Source organism: Crocuta crocuta, unplaced genomic scaffold (assembly GCF_008692635.1).
Source record: "Crocuta crocuta isolate KB4526 unplaced genomic scaffold, BGI_CrCroc_1.0 scaffold163, whole genome shotgun sequence".
NCBI lineage: Eukaryota > Metazoa > Chordata > Mammalia > Carnivora > Hyaenidae > Crocuta > Crocuta crocuta.
The window spans coordinates 1,554,824-1,576,270 of NW_027529533.1; the positions used below are offsets into that span (position 1 = coordinate 1,554,824).

The 21,447-nt window shown below is 42.7% G+C and overlaps 1 protein-coding gene across 4 annotated transcripts in view; it reads left to right on the top strand.

Moving 5' to 3' along the window:
• The window catches only part of NIN (ninein), a 100,352-nt gene that overhangs the window by 44,125 nt on the left and 34,780 nt on the right, over positions 1-21,447 (top strand). For all 4 annotated transcript variants that reach the window (XM_077761254.1, XM_077761255.1, XM_077761256.1 and 1 more), the window contains exons 6-17: positions 2,317-2,356; positions 3,737-3,927; positions 8,250-8,396; positions 8,882-9,049; positions 9,545-9,681; positions 9,977-10,117; positions 10,374-10,548; positions 13,153-13,263; positions 13,653-13,742; positions 17,247-17,385; positions 19,174-19,295; positions 20,568-21,073. In XM_077761254.1, the coding sequence (XP_077617380.1) occupies positions 2,317-2,356; positions 3,737-3,927; positions 8,250-8,396; positions 8,882-9,049; positions 9,545-9,681; positions 9,977-10,117; positions 10,374-10,548; positions 13,153-13,263; positions 13,653-13,742; positions 17,247-17,385; positions 19,174-19,295; positions 20,568-21,073 (1,967 nt within the window). The remainder of the gene's footprint in view (positions 1-2,316; positions 2,357-3,736; positions 3,928-8,249; positions 8,397-8,881; positions 9,050-9,544; positions 9,682-9,976; positions 10,118-10,373; positions 10,549-13,152; positions 13,264-13,652; positions 13,743-17,246; positions 17,386-19,173; positions 19,296-20,567; positions 21,074-21,447) is intronic.

Sequence of the window (21,447 nt, forward strand, 5' to 3'; positions counted from 1 at the left end):
AAATTCCACCCAGAAACAATAATGTAAGAAAATCTACAGAGGGCTGTTTACCCCACCACTCCTTCCCTACCCCCTCCATGCTTCACATATATCCACTAGGTTTGAAATATGTCTTTAGGGCAGGAACTGTGGGCTGTTAAAATTGTAATCACAAATGAACAAGCAGAAATCACACTGTCCCCTAATTATGTTGCCGTAACTACCATGTATATTAGTGACTTTCAGTTGTAATCTGAATGAGTTGTAGTGAACATGTACATTGTGAGTTATGGCCTTTTGAGGTCTTCCGCGTGGCACGAATGATCCACCTCATCATTGTCAGTCTGGAGTTTTGGTGTAGTGTGGCAAAACTGGGGAAACTCTGGTGCTCTCCTCAGTGTCTTTCCAAGTAAAATATGGAACTGTGAAGTCCTGGTAGACAATTATCCTTTAAGTGGAGAGGCCCAGCATAAGTGAGTATGGGGTGGAAAAAGTAGACGTACTTAGATTGCCTGAGAGAGGACCTACATTCTTATCAATTTGAAGGAGATATTGAAATACAACATTCAACCTAAGAATTTTGAGTGGCACACCATTTGCGATAGGGATCCGAGCTCTTGGAGACTAGATTTAATCAGGCTAATTTTCCTGCTGACTTTACTTAGGATTCCAAGAAATCAGATCATCTTGTGTAGTCCAACCATCACAGAGAGAGGGCTTGATATTTGTTACCAAAAGCAGCTTCATTCATCAAGTTGGATCTCTGCTGAGATAGCAGCCAGGTTTCAAAAGGGGGAGACGCCTTTTCTCAACAGGGTTGGTTTCCTGCCATAGTTGTAGAACCTCCCAGCAGGAGTGATTCAGCAGCTCACTGGCCGGCCCAGGGCCACCATGGCCCTGCTTGTTGCCGCTGACCAGAAGCAGACCTGTGCTGCGCTTGGCTGGTGGAGCAGGGGCCGGAGTTTGGTTCTGATTGTGCCCTGGCTGGATGCCCTTATGCAGTACACAGACTACAAAAATGTATGCTGTGACTTGAAAAAGACCCAATAGTAAGATAGCACAATAGGGGCAAAACGGCCTACTTCAGGTAAATTTCACTGCTTCTAATGCAATTTACTGGTAACATATATTTTCTTTAACTTGAGCTTTCTAGCCACGTGTTTGGGGTTGCATCTCTGTCTTCTCCCTCAGTGTGTCACAAAAATACTAGGCTCATTCTTACCTCTGTGCTTCAGCAAATAGTAGCTGCTCCTTTCTTTTCACATAGCTGTCTCTTGCTCACCCTTCTTCAGGTCTGAGTTTAGATGTTGCTTCTTTCAGGAAGTCTACTCAGATGTCCTAAGTCTGAAGGATCCTGTTTAGGTACCCTCATAGCATTTGAACTTCTCCATCATAACACTTTCTATAGGCTTTTTAATTTTTTTAATGAATTTTTTAATACTTATTTTTTTAAATTAAAAAAATTTTTTAAATGTTTTATTTATTTTTGAGAGAGAGATCATGAGTGGGAGAAGAGCAGAGAGAGAGAGAGAGAGGGAGACACAGAATCAAAAGCAGGCTCCAGGCTCTGAGCTGTCAGCACAGAGCCCAATGCGGGGCTTGAACCCACAAGCTGTGAGATCATGACCTGAGCCGAAGTCGGATGCTTAACCACCTGAGCCACCCAGGCGCCCCGAGTGCTTATTTATTTTTTGAGACAAGAGAAACAGAATGCAAGTGGGGGGAGAGGCAGAAAGAGAGAGGGAGACACAGAATCTGAGGCACGCTCCAGGCTCCAAACTGTCAGCGCAGAGCCTGACGCAGGGCTTGAACTTGTGAGACATGAGATCCTGACTGGAGTCGAGGTTAGACGCTTAACTGACTGAGCCACCCAGGCGCCCATCACACTTAATACACTACAATATTATACTTTGTTTTCCTGTCTGCATGTTTTCTTAGCATATAAACTTCTTGAGGAAAGAAATTTGTTTCTTCTGTTCATAGTTGTATTCTGAAAATGTATCATAATATTTGGCATCCATTACACATTGAAGAACAGGTTGATAAATGCATCATATAAATTGTTGGTTGATAGATTCTGAATATTTGCTTTGGCTTGGTTTTTATTAGCTGTGATAGGTTTTGCTGTTGAATAAGTGAATTTGCAGCCGGGAAAGGCAAATGCCTAGTGGCTCTGTGGTATGTCTTAGGTGTCTCTTTCTGATTGGCTGGTTGACTAAGGATAGCCCACCCGAAAGGTTCTGAATCATGTGACTTACTCAGGTGATGATTCCAGAGGTTTTCTTGGAAAAACTGAATATTTACTAAAGCACACTAATTTTCTCTTGCCTTCTCTAGCACTGGAAGACACAGCGCAGTGAAGAGTATGAAGCAGAAGGTAGGAACTGTGTGTTTGTGTGGGGGAGCCTGTCTGGAAAGGAAGGGCTGCCATTCCCAGGGCGCTCTTCACATCCCCGTTTCCTGCATCTCTTAGCCTTCTTCCCAACAGCCTTGCATGCTGGAGGCCAGCTAACAAGTAACCTTAACAACAGTGACAACAAAAAAATTCATTCCCAAGGGAAAGTTCATAGTTTTAAAATCCCAGCATTTTAACTTCATACAAGATAGGGCAACTAAGATGAAGAATTTCACTTATGAGTTAATTGCTTTCTTATGCAAACTTTCAAATTAATCTATGAGCAGTCCTGAACTAAATAATGACCTTTTAAAATACACCCATTGTCAACTTCCAGATGTATTTAAGTAGCTGCGAAACATATTAAACTTCTGTGGCCAGCAGATGGCACTGTGGTTCAGCAGACGGAACGTGAGCCCACCTCACACCATCCTGGGCTGTACTCTCCTTAAGTGTAATTACTGTGTGTTCTCTAGGTCTCTAACCTGGAAAGACACAGCAGTAATGAACTTAATTTCTTCAGTAAATAGTAATGGTGGCACTAAATGCTCTTCTCAACCTTTTAAGGCTCTTCCAGGCACACAAAATTGTCCCTCTGATTATGTCATGATTAAGTAATGACTATAAATCTCTCATGTATAAGCAGAAAATTTAACCAGAAGCGAGAACTTGTAATAGAGGATAAGTAAATTTTGGTTTTTAAATGAGTTTGATCCTTATGTCTTCAAATAAATTTGTCCTTAAAGTATAGATGATTAGCAACTTGGAGTTTACAACCATTTATTGTTTCAGGTTGGTTTGTTTGTAGGTCAGAATATTTAAATACGTAAACAAGCTAATCCTGAGACTTTTACAAGTATTTTATGATATTTATTATGAAATCCTTTCCTTCTCAGTGAAAGCAGTTCTAGTGCTTAGACCTGAAGGAAAGTGGTGATAATAAAGTCTGATAGCTAGAGTTGAGGCAGGGCTTATACATCTCCTTGGAATGCTTCTCAACTAGCCTTCTCTTCCAGTCACACCAAAGCCTGTGCATGTTTTCATTTGGAACAAAACAGACCTAGGGCCTTGGTGTGCCTGCACACAAGATACTTGCTACGTGGCATAGAACAATGTTCCCATTTGCTCTTGTTGCAGCCTAGGAACCAGTGATTCCATTTCCTTTGAACTACAGACTCAAATCAAGGTGGACCCAGCATTTATAGTCTCTTTCTTGTAATACTTTCAGAAAGCACAGGTTTCTTTGAGAATAGGCTCTTGCTCTCTTGCGCATGTGCGCGCGCTCTCTCGCTCGCTCTCTCGCTCTCGCTCTCTCTCTCTGCAGTTCCTTTGGGAACAGCACAATATATGTTTTTATTTCAGGCCAGTTAAGATTTTGGAACCCAGATGACTTGAATGCTTCACAAAGTGGGTCTTCTGCTCCCCAAGACTGGATAGAAGAGAAACTACAGGAGGTTTGTGAAGATCTGGGGATCACCCGTGATGGTCACCTGAACCGAAAGAAGCTGGTCTCCATCTGTGAGCAGTATGGCCTGCAGAATATCGATGGAGAGGTGAGCCGTGCATCGTATCTTTATTCAGGAATAATCATCATGATGAACTCTCAGCTGGCCACAGGCTAGGAATGGCCATATGTTGGCTTCCTGCAGCATGTTACAGAGACTCCATTCTCTTTTTTCCCTAGGAGGTGAGCCTGGAAGATTCCTTCTTTAAGAAGCTTGTGTTGTGTTGTGGGAAAAAAACCAAACTTGACAATAGCTAACCCTCACTGAGCCCATACTACCTGACCCTCACTGTGCTAAGCATGTTACCCCACATTATTACTAGACTCTAACCAACTCAGTGGAGCCACCACGTCAGACAGATCTGTAGAAGTGGCATTCACAGAACACCGTGTGAGAAAGACCTGGAGGAAGGATTACGCAGGGAGTTCAGAAGATTTGAGTTGGGAGAATATTTCCAAGGCCAGGCTGATGAGTTTAGGTTTTTGGAGAGAAGATCTTGGTATCAGCCCTGCATTCTTCAGCAGATTGAGTAACGGACAAGAAAAACTTAGATACTGAGGATGGGCCGAGCTGCTTTTTGGGGTATATTGGTGTACAGACAGCCTTTGGCTAGGAGACCGGCCAGGAGCCATCACAATATTCTGGTCACGAGGAAATAGAAAAGGGTGGGCTGGTGGTTTTGAAGGTATACAGAAGAATCTTGAAGGAGCCCCGCCCGCTGCAAAAGACTCTTGCTTGCTAAACTTCTGAGCTTTGTTTTCTGAAAAATTAAGAGGGAACTGGCAGGAGTGGGTGCTTGAACAGCCATGAAACATAAGAATATAAATAATTTTAAGGCATGTCTTTCAAAGAGCTGAAAATAAGAAGTGGAGGGGCTCAGAGATTAGGGCTACCGTTGTAGTTTGGGGAATCGTTGATTAGAATGGTATTTGAAACCATACTGCTTGCTTGCTCAGGGGATAAAGTGGTATTATTTTCCTAAACCAGAGAGAGATTTATCATCGAAAGCTACCAAGTAGCCTCATTTGCAGAGGAGATTTTTTCCTCCTTCTCCGTGGTATATGTGACTGTTATATACCCGTTGACTAGCTTTGTAATGGCTCCATGGTCATTTATTTTTCAGCGTTGTTGAGTCATAACATTAAATTCACCCACCTAAATTATAAACCAGTGCAGTATGCAGAACCTTGGGGTGTTTTGCCAAAAGATACTGCACAAACTTGGATTATTTATCCAAGAACAATTCTTGGAATAAACTGTAGCTGTTTGTGGGGAACTGCATTTTCTTCTGTGGTGGAATTTCTAAAACCCAGGGAACGAAGTAGCATATTTAGTTATTTTCCTCTGATCCAAGGGTGAGTAAAAGGTTGCTCATTGAATACAGCTTTTGCTTAATGTTTCTCCTCCACCAAAAAAAAAAAAAAAAAAAAAAAAAATCATGAAATACTATAGTACCTTATACTGTTAGCTCTAGACCACAGAGCAGCTGAAAGTTCAGGATGATCTCATCTACACTCAACTTAGGATCATAGGATTTCATGACTGAAAGCAATTTTAGGCTTAGTCACCTCCTCGTTTTATAGATAAAGAAAGTGATGTCACTGCTGCTTATGGCCATTACCATGAAGGGAACGAGACTCACTGTCTTACGCACTCTGCTTTCCAGAAGCAAGGACGGCTGTTTGGCAGGGATGGCACACTGTCGCCCTACATGCCAAATACAGCCCCAAGTTTTGAGTTGTTTTTGTTATTTTGGTCTGTTCACTGTTTAGAAATTCAGCTCTTGCTACACTTCTTTTAACTCGGGAGATTTTTCTAAAACCCTGAATATTTGACTCCGTTCTGCTAGCGGTGGGAAGTGGCCGGCTAACTCCCCTGGACAGGGCACGCGCTCTTGTGTTCAGCTCCCTGCTTTAAATGGGACTCCTTTGTAATGTCTCAAGACCATCCTGCCTCGTTCATTTACATCACCTTCCTGCCCTCTCTGGGTATTCGGGTTTGTTATCCCCATTCTAGTGCATTATGTTCCATTGTATACAACCACCCAAAGTCCTGGCTGGCGTGTCAAGAGTAAGAATGTCCTCAGGGTTCTGGATCTGGCTCCTGCACAGGCTGCCAGGGTGTCCCACATGCCCATTTGGCATGCGTTCTGTGTAGCCCAACCCTGCCTTTTTCTGACTCCTCAGTCTTCTATTGGCCACTCGCCCACTCCTGCATGTACAATAATGCGGGACTCACCTGCTCCACTGCTTTGAATGTTGAATGGATGAGGTGATGGGTTTTTAGGCAGTCTGGAAGCCGGGCATTGATTTGGCCAGGGTCACAAGGCCAAGCAGTGTGAAGCTAAGGTTAGAGCCAAAATAAGATTGTTCACTTCAGTCAGCACACCTGGATGTTACTGTGACTTCTGGTTTGATGATCCTGAGAGCCTAATCCTCTGAGAAACTGTTCTTGTGGTTGGTAAGACCGAGACAGAACTGCTGGCGGATCTTAGTGACCTCAAAATCTAACCCCAAATACCTTTCCATCGGTTTTACCATATAATTCTCTATTAGGAACTGTTCCTCTTCCAAAGATTTCCACTCTTTAGAATGGTTTCTTGTTTCAGAGTTCTCACCAGAGGAAGTGGTATTAAAAAAACAAAAAAAAAGAATAGAGACAGATGTTTCCTATTGGATGTGAACTGGACAGAAACATTGGGGATAAAAGAAATGCCTCTAGCACTTCTGTAAAGAATAAAATCAACACTTATGAGATGATGAATCCTAGCAATAGTCCAGACTTATGAAATGGATATGCAAAATTTGAAAATATGTTACAAAGAGGCCTTTGTTAGAATGGACCCAATTGCAGACTCAGATGCCTTCAGATTAAATGTGTTGCTTACGCTATGGGCATCACCTGAGAACTTGTTAGAGATTCAGAATCTCAGACCCCACCCCCCAGATTTAACTGTATCAGAGTCTGCATTTTAACAAGATCCTCGGTTCTGTACAATGGAGGGGTGTCTGTATAGAAAAACTGGAGCCCCCAGAAGAAAGAGCAATCCAGCTGCCAGGAAAAAAGAGCTCATTGCCTTTCCTCCCTATTTTGTGATGTCAGTGACTCATGCTGCTTCATCCATCTTTTATGCTCCTCTGCTGTGCTAGGGAACAAACCATCTCCTAGGGAAGCCTCTAGAAGGGACTACAGTCCAGCCTCTCCTTCCCCAGTTACATGAGGAGGATTACTTCATTACCATTAGAGGGCACAGAATTCCCTTCTCTCTACATTTCTTGGGGCCCTTCTGTTGGGCACACACAAAATCCTTCTTTTTTTTTTTTTTAATGTTTTTATTTATTTCTAGGAGAGAGAGAGAGACAGCGTGAGCAGGGGAGGGTCAGAGAGAGAGGGAGTCACAGACTGAAACAGGCTCCAGGCTCTGAGCTGGCTGTCAGCACAGAGCCCGACGCGGGGCTCGAACCCATGAACCATGAGATCATGACCTAAGCGAAAGTCGGATGCTTAACCAACTAAGCCACCCAGCGCCCCTAAAATCCTTCTTATCTGACCTTCATTTCTCCTCTGCGAAAGCGTTAAAGCAAACCCTAAAACATGCAGTCCTCTTCCAAGCAGTGCTCTAAATCCCAAGTCATGAGTTTCAGACACAAACTCTTAGATCATTGCAATCTGTCCCAGACCAAATTCTGCAGTGCCAACACACCAATTTCAAAAATTCAGTATAAGCAAAATATCATGTTGAGTCACCACAATATAATAGTTTAATGACTGTCCAAACTTACTTCTATTGTTACAACACTGGGAAGCTAGATCTTTATATTTTTTAATCCATAAGAATAATGTGTAGCAAAACTGAACATTACCCATTTCGGGGTGCCTGGGTGGCTCAGTCGATTATGTGACTTTGGCTCAGGTCATGAGCTCATGGTTCGTGGGTTTGAGCCCCACGTCGGACTCTGTGCTGAGAGCTCGGAGCCTGGAACCTGCTTTGGCTCTGTGACTCCCTCTTTCTCTGCCCCCCTCTCTCTCTCTCTCTCTCTCTCTCTCTCTCTCTCTCAAAAAATAAATGTTAAAAAAAAGTTTTTTAAATAAAAATGTTTACTCATTTTAAGAGTGTGCATAAAAGAGAAAACAGTTAATTGCTAAATTGGCTAAGGTATGAAAATGGTTGTTTACACTTAGCTTGTGGAGGAGGAAGGACATATTACTGAAAAGGAAAATAAATTCAGCAAAATGAAAATAAAGGTACATGTTATATTTCTGGAGCCCTGGGATCAACAGTGGTGCCAGGTTCTATTGGCCACAAATGTACTTTGGGCCTTGTGTTATTTTGAGGGAAATACTTAAAGTAAGTGGTTGTTCTTTTCTAGATGCTTGAGGAAGTCTTCCATAATCTTGATCCTGATGGTACAATGAGCGTAGAAGATTTTTTCTATGGCTTATTCAAAAATGGAAAATCCCTCACGCCATCAGCATCTACTCCATATAGACAGTTGAAAAGGCACCTCTCCATGCAGGTGAGAAATAAGTAGGAAGTGGTTTCTTTGTAAGTAGAAGTTAAAACTCACTTGAATAGTTTCTAATGAATTAATCTGTTGTTAGAAGAAGAATAGGGAGAAAGAAGCAAAAGAAAAAGAAAGACTAAACCATTGGGAAGGAAAAGTTGGGTTTGAAAAATGACTATAAATTACAGAGTGGGGAGCCACTAATTATGCCCTTTAATGTTAGCTGTGGGTCAGAAGAAACTTGGCGTTAAGTAAAGACACATCTCATCTATGTAAAGGATCTCCCTACCAGAGCAACTGTTTTTGATACGTTTTACATTCTTGACTCCCTTGGGAAAGACAGATCAAAGGGGCTGCATGACTCTTTTTTTTTCTTTTTTTTTTTTTTTTAAAGTAGTGTTAGACATGGCTTCTGCTCATTGTGGTCGGGACTGACCAGTCTGGGTCAGTGTCTGGTTGAAAGGGTTGACCTTGCTCAAGTCTCTGTCTTCTCCCAGTCCTTCGATGAGAGTGGACGACGCACCACAACCCCATCAGCAATGACAAGTACCATTGGCTTTCGGGTGTTCTCCTGCCTGGACGATGGGATGGGCTATGCATCAGTGGAGAAAATACTCGACTCCTGGCAGGAAGAGGGCATTGAGAACAGCCAGGAGATCCTGAAGGTGTGGCAGCTAAACTGGGAGAGGACAAATTGGGGAAGGGTTGAAAAATTGCAGTGCTTTTGAAACTGATTTGATTTGACTTGATTTGATTGCTCCTTAATGATTCTTCTAATCACACGCTCTCAGAAATAAGAGGTAACTTCTCTTACCCCCTTTAATCAGGAGTCTTTTGCTAACCACTTCCCATGTTTCTAACTCCTAAACTATGGACAAGTGCAGTGAGTGCTCTTAACTGATGTCTGGTTGGTAAAGATTAGAGTTATACTACTGTATTTATTTATAGTGCCAGAGAGATTTTGTTAAATGTGCACATAAGCACGTTATGGTTTCCTTAGAGAGAACTTCGATTGAAGGTTGTTCCTAAGCTATCACTAAAGAAAGGTGATCCTCCAACTTCTTGACTGTACATTCACTTCTCTGGGTTCGTACACCTTTCACAGCTTCTGCTTTAGAGGACAGAAATTGTAATTTTCTTGAACTTGTTCTAATTTCTAGGCCTTGGATTTCAGCCTTGATGGAAATGTCAACCTGACAGAATTGACACTGGCTCTTGAAAATGAACTTTTGGTCACCAAGAATGGCATTCACCAGGCAGCTCTGGCCAGCTTTAAGGCTGAGATCCGGCATTTGCTGTGAGTTGCATGGAAGGTCCACCCACCGCATTCCCTTTCCTGGTTGCCCAGCAAGTCCTTTAGACACCTGTGACACATTCTGTATGCATATGGGGCTAATCTCCTATCATCTCACCATTGTGAAAATTAAGTTATGGCTTAGATTTGCATGTAGGCTGTGAAAGTGTTTGTTGTGGGAGGGTCTGGGTTGTCTTGGTTTTGTTTTTGTACTGAAGCAAAGCAGAGGAGAGCTTTTTTGGGTCCACTTGTTGCTTAGAGACAGTTTCCCTTTAACTTGGTCTACTTCTCATTCAAGGGAGCGAGTTGATCAAGTGGTCAGAGAGAAAGAGAAGCTACGGTCAGATCTGGACAAGGCTGAGAAGCTCAAGTCTCTGATGGCTTCAGAGGTGGATGATCACCATGCGGCCATCGAGCGACGCAATGAATACAACCTCAGGTAGGACTGGTGGGGTCAGGGCCCTCTTTGCCACCACGCTGGCAAAGGCAGTGGGGCTCAGCCTGCCTGCCTGCTTGGCCACACCTGGCTGGCTAGAGGGACGCAGGTGTGGTCGAGCCTTAAGGAAAGCAGGACCCAATAGATACTTCCTCGAGAAGCTTCCCATCGCTCTGACTCTGTGTTTCCATTTTTGGTGGGTCTGCACAGGGACCTCTGAGGGTCTTAATGGCAGCTTGTTGGTCTCTCCTCCTCACAGAAAACTGGATGAAGAGTACAAGGAGCGAATAGCAGCCTTAAAGAATGAGCTCCGAAAGGAGAGAGAACAGATCCTGCAACAGGTGGGCAAGCAGCGCTTGGAACTTGAGCAGGAAATTGAAAAGGCAAAAACAGAGGAGAACTACATCCGGGACCGCCTTGCCCTCTCTTTAAAGGTAGTCATCCTCTTTGTTCTCTGCTCTGTGTCTTGCTGGGGACACCACATGGAAAACTACAGCTCTGGGAAGAGGGCAGCTCAGCACAGGGCACAGTCCCAGGATTCCCGTATATTTGTCCTGCCGGGCCGTGACCCAGACGTGACAGAGCTCCTGCTGACGTCTAGATTGCAGGAGTGTCCAGGCGCCTGGTGGGCCCGCAGTGTCGGTCAGTACATCTTGTGCTTCTCACCCTTGTAGTTGTACTGAGCCATTGGGCTCTTTGGCACCTGATGCCTTCTCCCTTGCCTGTCTCCCACCCCGATTCTGAGCAGATGGCCTGTCCCCTGCCACACAGAGGTCATCAGCTTTGTTTCCTTGCTTCCAAATATGTCTTTTGCCTTATACATCCTCTCCTCTTTTCCCGTGTGTCAGTAGAGGAAACAATCCTTCTCTTTATTGGACTCTGATACGGTGCACTGTAATCTAGGGATAAGGGGTGTGTGTGTGTGGCCTCAGACTTCTACTTCCATTCTGGATACTGCTGCTTACCAGAAAACCTGATCACGTTATCTGAACCTGTTTCCTAATGTACAAAATGGGCACCATTTTGATATCTGCCTCATAGCACATTTAATGTGGGGACTAAGTGAGATGCTTCACATGCAGTGTTTAGAAGGGAATAAGTACACGTAGGATACTAACTATTATTCCTGAAACTCCACACATCAAAAACTGGGCTAACTCTCCTACCCTAGTCATCAAATCGCCTCCTTTTCTGAATTTTCTCCTTAAACCATGTGCTGTCACAGAAGCTGAAGTCCTCAGCCATCAGCCTGAGGCCTATTGGTGCTCTGAAATGTCTCAGATTTATCCGCTTCCTCTCCGTTTCCACAGCCTCGGAACAGGCTCAGAATTCATTAAAATTTCTCAGCTGACTTCTGTGCATCTTCTCTTCCATCCACTCAGCCTCCATATGGCCACCAGAGTTACGTTACTAAAGAACACTAAAGAAGTTAGCGAAGGACGTGCTGTTACCCTGTGTAAAAGTACATCGTGGTAGCGCTGAAAGCCCCTGGAAGGGGCCTTGTCCTCACACTTTTCCACCCTCAGGTCCCGCCAGCAGCCCCCTGGGCCATCCCCTTAATCCCACCCCCGCTGCCATCAGCTCTCGCAGCTTCTCAGTGAGCTTTTATGCTCCTTCCCTGCTTTCTCCAACACTGCAGGCCACGTGACTCTTTCAGTCCCATTACGCTCCTTTTTTCTTGCCAGAAGATCGTGCATCACAGATAATTGTGTCTACATCTGTCTCCCTCCCCGCTGTCCAGATTGTGTTTTCCCTGTGGTCAGTAATGGAATCTGATTTGTTAGTTTCCAGAGCACCAGCACAGGCCTGATACACCACAGAGATTGCTCCTTACTGTTTTGACGTCTAAACTTAGACATACTTTGAAAGCTTAGAGTTCTAGCACTCGCATTTTGGTAGAAAGTGGTGTGTGTGTGTGTGTGTGTGTGTGTCTGTGTGTGTGTGTTTTTCTTTTTTTAAGGAAAAAAACTCTTCAAGCATATTCTTTTTTATTCCATATTGCTGTGTGAGGGTGTGAACTAGAATGTATTAAAAATATACTGGCTTTATGTTCTTTTGGCAAAATATGCTTTGAAAGTAATGTTCTTCCAATCAGCCTTTAACACTGGAACGGAACATATGTCAAAATGCACGTCTGTGTGGTTTTATCTTTTTAAACCAATGTGGGTGTAGATCTCTCACAAGTATTATATATACAGAAAAAAAACCCCTACCTTTTGTGGACTTCTGTTGAGGTGTTGTTATAATAATTTAAATATACAAGTTATGAAAAACCTGTATGTGTGGGGTTTTTCATCATTAAGCCAAAATAAGATTGTAAAGTGAATATAAACCAAACTATACCATTAACAAATGAAATTAATTTTAGTTACTTTTTTAAAATTTATTTTGAGAGAGAGAGAGAGAGNTCTCCTTTTTGATAGTTTTTCTGAGTTCTTTTTTACTAACTGATATGTAGCCTGTAACCAGTTGCAACAATCTGTTGAGAATGTTTTTCATATCATTAAATATTACATTCCAGTGCTTTTGGATAGAAATACAATGCAAACCGTATATTTAACCTCAGATTTTCAAATGGCCACATAAAAAGAACCAAGTGAATTTAATTGGAATCACTATATTTATTCTAGTATCTCTAAAACATTACTTTGATGCATAATCAATATACAAAAATTATTATTGAGCCATTTTACATTTTTGCACTAAGTCTTTAAAATCTGTTGAGTATTTTATACAGTTAGAGTACATCTCAATTTGTTCTATGCATATTTCAAGTCCTCAGTACCTTCAGGCTGCTAGTAGCTACCATATTAGCATAGTTCTGTAGGATCAAAAAAGAGGGGGTAGACTTTTGGGTTGTAAGATAAATACCAATTTTTTTATATTTACTGTTGACTTCTGTAATCTACTGAAACTTTCAAGATCAACAAATTGTCTCAGTCTAGAGCACTAATTTATGCTTCATATAATGAAATATATGAAACAATGGTTTGCTTATTTTTAATTTATACCCATTTACTTTCCCCAAATTGCTTTAGGAAAACAATCGTCTAGAAAATGAGCTTCTGGAAAATGCAGAGAAGTTGGCAGAGTATGAGAATCTGACAAATAGACTTCAGCGAAATTTGGAAAATGTGTTAGCAGAAAAGGTAAATCTGTTTGAATTTGATCTCCTGATATGCAGCCCAAAGTGTAGTTTACTCAGAAGAGCAGAAGCAATACCACCAAGTCAGTTTCTCTTAGGGAAGTTTTTAGATGGCTAACGTAAGCTGTCAGTTTTGCAGGGATCTAATTTCAGAGACTGGATACAAGGGAAGCATTGCATAGCACTGAGAAATGACCCCTGCCTTAGTTGAACACATCACTCTAGAATGTTCTCCCATCATCCAGTTGGTAGTGTTATGCTTAAATGTCACATTCCTTTCATACTCAAGAGACCATACTCTGGGTGAACACCAGAAACTGAGGCCTTTGGTGGGTTAAAGGTCCAAGAAGGACACTTGGGGAAAATGAAAGCTGTATCTTTTTCTTTTTCTAGTTTGGTGACCTTGATCCTAGCAGTGCTGAATTCTTCCTGCAAGAGGAGAGGCTGACACAGATGAGAAATGAATATGAGCAGCAGTGCAGGGTAAGTGACTAAAGAGAAATTAGTAAGTGGAGGAGGGCTCGGGTTCAAATCCCACTTCACCATTTACTAGTGACCATAAAAATGTTATGTAATCTGTGGGCTCCTCAGTTCCTCATCTATAAGATGGTAAAAATAAGAGTACTCACTCAGGAGGTTGTGAAGAATCAATGAGTGAATATATGTAAATTATTTAGAACAGAGCCTGGAACATAGTAAGCATTTAATCCAAATGTTAGCTGTTGTTATTTAGTACCCAGAATATTAGGGACTCATACAACCTGCATTTAAATTTGTTTTATCCACGTCAGAGATTGCTGGTTCTTAGGGGAGAATAAAGTTTTAGTCCAAGTAGAGAAATACATGGTCATGTTCACGTGCTTATTCCAAAATGAGCCTTTCTTTTTTTTAATGTTTATTTATTTATTTTTGAGAGTGAGAGAGAGACAGACACAGAATCTGAAGCAGGCTCCAGGCTCTGGGCTGGACACGGGGCTGGAACCAAAGAACCATGAGATCATGACCTGACCCGAAGTCAGACACTTAATCAACTGAGCTACCCAGGTGCTCCTGAAATGAGCCTTTCTTAATTTTTTTTAACGTTTATTTAACATTTTTGAGAGAGAAGGGCAGAGAGAAAGGGGTTGGGGGAGACAGAGAATCCAAAGCAGGCTCCAGGCTCCAAGCTGTCAGCACAGAGCTGGGCATGGGGCTCGAATTCACAAATTGCGAGATTGTGACCTGAGCTGAGGTCAGATGCTCACCTGACTGAGCCACCCAGATGCCGCTAAAATGAGCCTTTCTTAATCAAACACTGCAGACCTAATCTGATGTAATTTGTTTTTGTCCTGTGTGTATGTGTTTTTCCCCTGAATACCTTATTTTATTTACAAAATGCAGAAAAAGCAGAAATCACTCAGGGCTTTAGCTACTAAACAATTACAAATCCCTACCAGAAGTAGGGCACCTGGGTGGTTCAACTGTGGCTTAGGTCATGATCTCATGGTCTGTGGGTTCAAACCCTGTGTTGGGCTCTGTGCTGACATCTCAGAGCCTGGAGCCAGCTTTGGATTCTGTGTCTCCCTCTCTTTCTCTGTGCCCCACCTCCACTCATGCTCTGTCTCTCTCCATCTCTCAAAAATAAATAAACATTAAAAAACAAAATTCAAACAAACAGACAACAAATTCCTACCAGAAGAGACAAAAACATTTTTATAAATAATAGGCGTCTTTGATTTTTTTGTAACTAACTCTCAGTTGTAACTAATTTGGGATTTTTTTTCTTCTTAAATCACAATAACTTGATTTTAACAAGGTAATTGTAACTGAGTTCTGACTACTTTACTTGAAAATTGTGTTTGTACAGAAATGAGGAAAACAATCACTTCCTTATGAGGTTGCCCATAGCCTGCCTTCCCAGGAAATATATGTGCACATTTTGAGAAAAGAGACAAAACATTAATGCTAATTTTACAATTAAGTTTTGGCTGTCTCTAATCAAGTAGAGGTGTTTTCCTTATAATTCTTAAAAGTTATGATTTCATTAGTAAAATCTGTCATCTCTACCTCCCCAAAATTCCCCAAATCCATTCAGTTATATTCTTAAACAGATTATACACCATTCACCCATGTCGTTCACCCATTTAGAGCGTACAACTCCGTATCTTTTAGTATATTCACAGAATTGTATAATCACTACCATAATCGATCTTAGGACATTTTTATCACCCCAGAAAGAAACTCCCACTCCTCTTAGCTGTAGTCTATCCCTAGGCAACTAATCATCCACCTTTTGTCTCTGGAGACTTGACTATTCTTTATAAATGGAATCTTCATAAACTTTATATAAATGGAATCATACACGATGTGGTCCTTTGTGGCTGACCTCCTTCACTTCTTCACTTCCCGTAGTATTTTCAAGGTTCATCCATGTTGTAGCATGTATCAGTGGTCCCTTTCTCTCTCCTCCCCACCCCTCCCCTTCCTTTTTTTAAATTTTATTTATTTTGAGAGAGAGAGAGAGAGAGAGAGAGCGAGCAAGCGGGGGAGGGGCAGAGAGAGGGAGACAGAATCCCAAGCAGGCTCTGCACTGTCTGGGAAAAGCCCAGTGCAGGTCTTGAACTTCTGAACTGCAAGATTATGACCTGAGCTGAAATCACAACTGAGCTACCCAGGCACCCCAGTACTTCTTTTCATTGCTACATTATCTTCCATTATATGTCTATACTGCATTTTAATTATCCGTTCATTAGTTGATGAACATTAGGGTTAGTCTATTATGAATAATGCTGCTATGAACATCTGTGCACAAGTTTTTATGTGGATATGTTTTCATTTCTCTTTGGTATATGCCCAGGAGGGAATTGCCGGGTTATAATATCACTGCATGTTTAACCTTTGGAGGAACCGCCGAACTTTTCCCAAGGAATTTGCATCATTTTACATTCCTACCAATGTGAGAGTTCCAGTTCCTGTACATCCTTGACAACAGTTGTTCTTGCTATGTCTTTTGGAATTTAGCCATCCCTAGGGGTTGTGAAGTGGTACCTCACTGTGTTATTTACATTTCCCTGATGACTGTTGATTTTGAGTATCTCTTCAAGGGCTTATCGGCATATCTCTCTTTTTTAAAGTTTATTTATTTTGAGAGAGAGAGAGAGCATGAATGGGGTAGGGGCAGAGACAGGGAGAGAGAGAATCCCAAGCAGGTTCTGTGCTGTTAGCACATGCAGGGCTTGAACTCATGAGCCACAAGATCATGACCCAAACCGGTCAAGAGTGGGACACTTAACCAACTCACTAGCCACCCAGGCACCCCTGCATCTCTTTCTCAAGAAAGGTCTATTCAGATATTTTGCCTAATTTTTAAATGGATTGTCTTTTTATTATTGAGTTGTAATAGTTCCTTGTATATTCTAGTTATAAGACCCTTGTCAGACCATGTAATTTGCAAAAGCTATTCGATTCTGTGGGTTGTCTTCTTACTTCCATGATATCCTTTGAAACAAAAGTTTTTGGTTCAGTGATGTCCAGTTTACCTGTTTTTTTCTTTTGTTGCTTGTGCTTTTGCCGTCATTTTTAGACTTGCGTTGATTTTTATGGAGCACCAGGGTGGTTCAGTCGGTTAAGTGTCCGACTCTTGATTTTGGCTCAGGTCATGATCTTACAGTTCATGAGATTAAGCCCTGCATTGGGCTGTGCACTGACAGCCCTACTTGGGATTCTCTCTCCCTCTCTTTCTGTCTGCTCCTCCCCTGTTCGTGCTCTGTCTGTCTCTCAAAATGAATAAACAAACTGGGGTGCCTGGGTGGGTTGGTCGGTTAAGCGTCCAACTTTGGCTCAAGTCATGATCTCATGATTCATGGGATTGAGCCCTGTATCAGGCTTTCTGCTCTCAGCTTGGGATCATCTGTTCCCCTCCCTCTCTTTGAAAAATAAACTTTAAAATAAATAAACAAAAAACTAAAAAAGAAAAAAAAAAGACTTGTGTTGGTTTTTAAACTCCAGGTATTACAAGACCAAGTGGATGAACTCCAGTCTGAGCTGGAGGAATTTCGTACGCAAGGCAAAGTGTTGAGACTTCCCTTGAAGAACTCACTGTCCGAAGAACTTGAGGTTAACAGTGGTTGCATTGAGCCTGATCAGGGTAAGCCATTCAGACATCATCTTTTCAGAGGCTCTGCCTTTGGCTTTTGCTTTTATGGCCATGGCTGAATGTAAAATTGCACAACTTTGGCAACTAACAAAATTTTTTTAAAAACCTGGGCAGTACTATTTTCTTGAGCTATTTCATTTGTGGTCTGTTTTTTTCATTTATCCTTAAAGTCTTTATGAGAATATTTCTTTCTGATTTTTATACATATCAACAAAGGAATGGAAAACTCAAATCACAAGGATATTTGCTTTGTTTAAACAAACAAACAAACAAACCTGGCACAAGTCTGAGAATCCAGGGCTTGGGAATGTTAACATTCAGACACTGAACTATTGCCGAATCCTCCCTTTCTTAAGGAGTGCCTAACTGGTATGATGATCATTTTGGAGAATAGGCCAACCAGAAACCAGAATTTGGTTTGCTTACACTGGCCGTATTAAAACCAGCATTGCCTCTGTAGAACCACAAATAAGTTAAATAAGTGTTGGTTGCCTGTGCCTTTGAGGAGGACCTGGAGTGGGAAAGTTGGAAGGCAGCGTTTGGGAACGCTGCTGCATTTCTCATCAGCTCTTTTCCTTCCTCCTGGCCTTCTGCCTCTTTCCTCAGTGTGTTGGGTTTGAATTTCACAAACTCATAATAAATTCTTCTGTTCTAGTCTTCCCTACTGCTAACGGAGTACAGGTTCTTACAAGGATTATTTATTCCTTTCATTAGCTATTCATTCTAGAATAAATAAGGGATTTGGGAGGGGACGGAGAGAAGGCTTAAGACCTTTCTTGTGATTTTAAGTATGTGGTCAGTAGCCTTACTGTAGTGTAAGGATGGAACCCAGCTGATGGTATGATGCATCTCAGAAGCTTCTCTGGACTTTCCCGATAGTGTGGGGGGTTCTCCTCATGGATATGTGAAGCTGTTCTATCCTGGGGTGGTTTGCACCCATCACTTCTCCGGTGGGGATATGCCAACGGGAAAAGAAAGAATATGTGAAAAGAAAGCTCGAGGCAAGACTCAATCTCAAATGCTAGACGTGCCCTTTCTCTTATCTGCCTGTGAACCCACGTGAAAAACTTTTTTTGAATCCCCTGCCTTAGGAGATTCCCACATAGTATTAGACATAATGATTTTGTCCATGTATGAGCTCAGTCTCCAATTTATGCTTCACATTTCAGTGTCCGTCGTCATCATGGACAGTTGCAGAAGTGAACGCCTATGAATGACATGAGAATTTTCCTCCCAAACTGCCTATATCCAGGTTCCTAACCTATTTTTAAAATTTTAGCTGATAATTTAAAATGGGTTTCCGCTTGCACTGTAGGAAATTAATATTGTGGGTTCGCCCTCTTGACCCATGAAGTTAGCGCCCCCAGGCACCTTCTGCCGCATTGCCTCTCTGCTGATTTGTCACATAGTATTTGTTGGATAGAAAGCTGATTGATCTAATCAAACTACCTTACTCCCCAGCATTTTCATTTTAGAAGGTCACCTTTAAACCACAATTTCCACGCCTGCCCCCACCTACCCTTCAAAAAGATGGATTCTATTAAGGTTTGGTACAGAGTCTGTACATAAAAGAATCTTACTGTATTGCCTGTTCACCGTCATTTTTCTCTTGTTTTCCTTAATGCAAGCCACCTCTTGGCTTCTCTGGTTTCCTAGCAGATCCCATCAGCAGTAACTGAGGCTGAAATGTATTTCTTTAACTGGACGTTCCCTCCTCAGAGGCCAGTTGTGTTACTGAAAGAGCCTGCCACAGGCTCACCGGGTCCCGTGTGTTTTCAGGGCTTGGTTCTGAAGAATGCAATCCATTGACTATGAGCATCGAGGCAGAGCTGGTCATTGAGCAAATGAAAGAGCAACATCACAGGGACTTATGTCGCTTAAGACTGGAGCTTGAAGATAAAGTAAGTCCTTGTCCTGTTCTCTCATTTCTTTGACCTCTGGCAAGCTTTGGCTTATAGGACATTCTTAATTCTTTTTACTCATAGGACATCACTTAAAAAAAATCTTTTTAATGTGTATTTATTTTTTAGAGACAGGGAGAGAACGAGCAAGCAGGAGTGTGCACAAGCAGGAGAGACACACAGAGAGGGAGACACAGAATCTTAAGCAGGCTCCAGGCTCTGAGCTGTCAGCACAGAGCCCGATGTGGGGCTCAAACCCATGAACCATGAGAGCATGACCTGAGCTGCAGTTGGATGCCTAACCGCCTAGGCCACTCCGGCGCCTTATAGAGCATCACAGTTTATACATTTCCTGTTGTTTCTGGTGGCTACCAAAACCCCCTTCCTCAGGATGGTTTCTTCCGTAGGCTGAGCATGAGGCCTTTTCCTCCTAGGAGAGACTTTTGCCAAAATGTATTATCTTCAGCCCTAGCAAGCATGGAACTTGAAGGCCAATGCGTTATTTCTAACTTGTTGAAAAACATCTTAATAAGACCAAAGAAAGCCCTTTGATATAGCAGTAAGTACAACTTCTGAAGCTTGGCCTCCAAAACCCTCCACCACAGTGCTTCAGCTTATATATCTAGTCTTCTTTGTTACCTTCTCCTCCAGCCAAGCCAGTAGTTCGCAGTTCTTCATCAGAGTGGCCTCTCTCGTTCATGCTGGCACCTGCTGTGTTACTCCTCTCTCCCTCTTGAAAGTCTGCTTACCCTTCAGAGTTCAGATCCAATGCTACATCTAGCACGAGCCTATTCCTGAATGCCCTTGGCCAAATGTGATCTTTTCCTCTTTGAATCTCTCTCTAGGTTACACGGTAGCTCTCTTTTCTATACCTTTTACGTGTTTCATTCTGCCCTGTAGCATACTTGTTTGCACTCGACAAACCCGTGTCCAGAGCGGTTTCTCCTCGATGGCAGGACTATATCACACCCGACTCTGTGTCCCCACAAGGCCACCGAGTGCCTATGATAGGTGTCTGATCAATGTTTGAATTTAAATATTTTAAATCCCTACATTTACAGTTGGACACGATGCCTGGGAAGACCAATGTATCTATGTGAAAGTCTAGTCATTTTTATCAGAGTTGTTCAGAAACTAATAAAATTCAACCGAGTTAAAAAGGAAAACAAACTATGCCTGACTCAATCATATCTCATTTAACATGTTTTCGAGCTGTTAAAATGGGAAAACTGAGGAACGTCCACATGNGGTGGTTTCGCTTTCCGACTTCAGGTGCACCATTATGAAAAACAGCTGGATGAGACCAAGGTCGCCTGGGAAAAGGAGCAAGAGAGCACGAAGCAAAAGTACGAGAATGAGGCGCACATCTTGGGAGAACAAATAAATGACCTTAAAAACGAAATTGCGGAACTTCGGGGCCAGGCAGCGGTGCTCAAGGAGGCCCAGCATACAGCCGTCTGCAGACACGAGGAGGAGAAGAAAGAGCTGCAGATGAGGTGGGATGAGGAGCAGGCTCGCCTGCGGGAGGAGCTGAGGCTGGAGCACGGGGTGGAGCTCGAGGCCCGCCTGCAGCAGGCCGAGGAGAGCTTCCACCGCGAGAGGGAAGGGCTCCTTCGGAACGGCGCCTGGACGGAAGAGAAGGTGAGAGGCCTGACTCAGGAGCTTGAGCAGCTTCACCAGGAGCAGCTGCAAAGCCTGATGGAGAAGCACGCTCTCGAGAAGGAGGAGTTGCGGAAAGAGCTCTTGGAAAAGCACCAAAGGGAACTTCAAGAGGGAAGGTAAGAAAATAGGGGAAATGGAGAAGCCAAAACACTGTCCCTTGGGGGCACCAGAACTTCCAGTCAGTTAAGGAGACTTTGACTAAATGCCTTAGTTTCTCAACCTATTTTGCCATTGTTTAGATGTAAGCCTACCCTGGGGTTATTGAAATGGATTTTTCCTTAAGATAGTATTTCTTAATGTTTGTTTATTTTTGAGAGAGCATGAGCGGGGGATGGACAGAGAGAGAGAGAGACGCCAAATCCAAAGCGGGCTCCAGGCTCTGAACTGTCAGCACCGAGCCTGGCACGGGACTCAAACCCGTGAACTGTGAGAACCTGAGCTGAAGTTGGATGTTTAGCCAACTGAGCCACCCAGGCGCCCCAAAAGATAG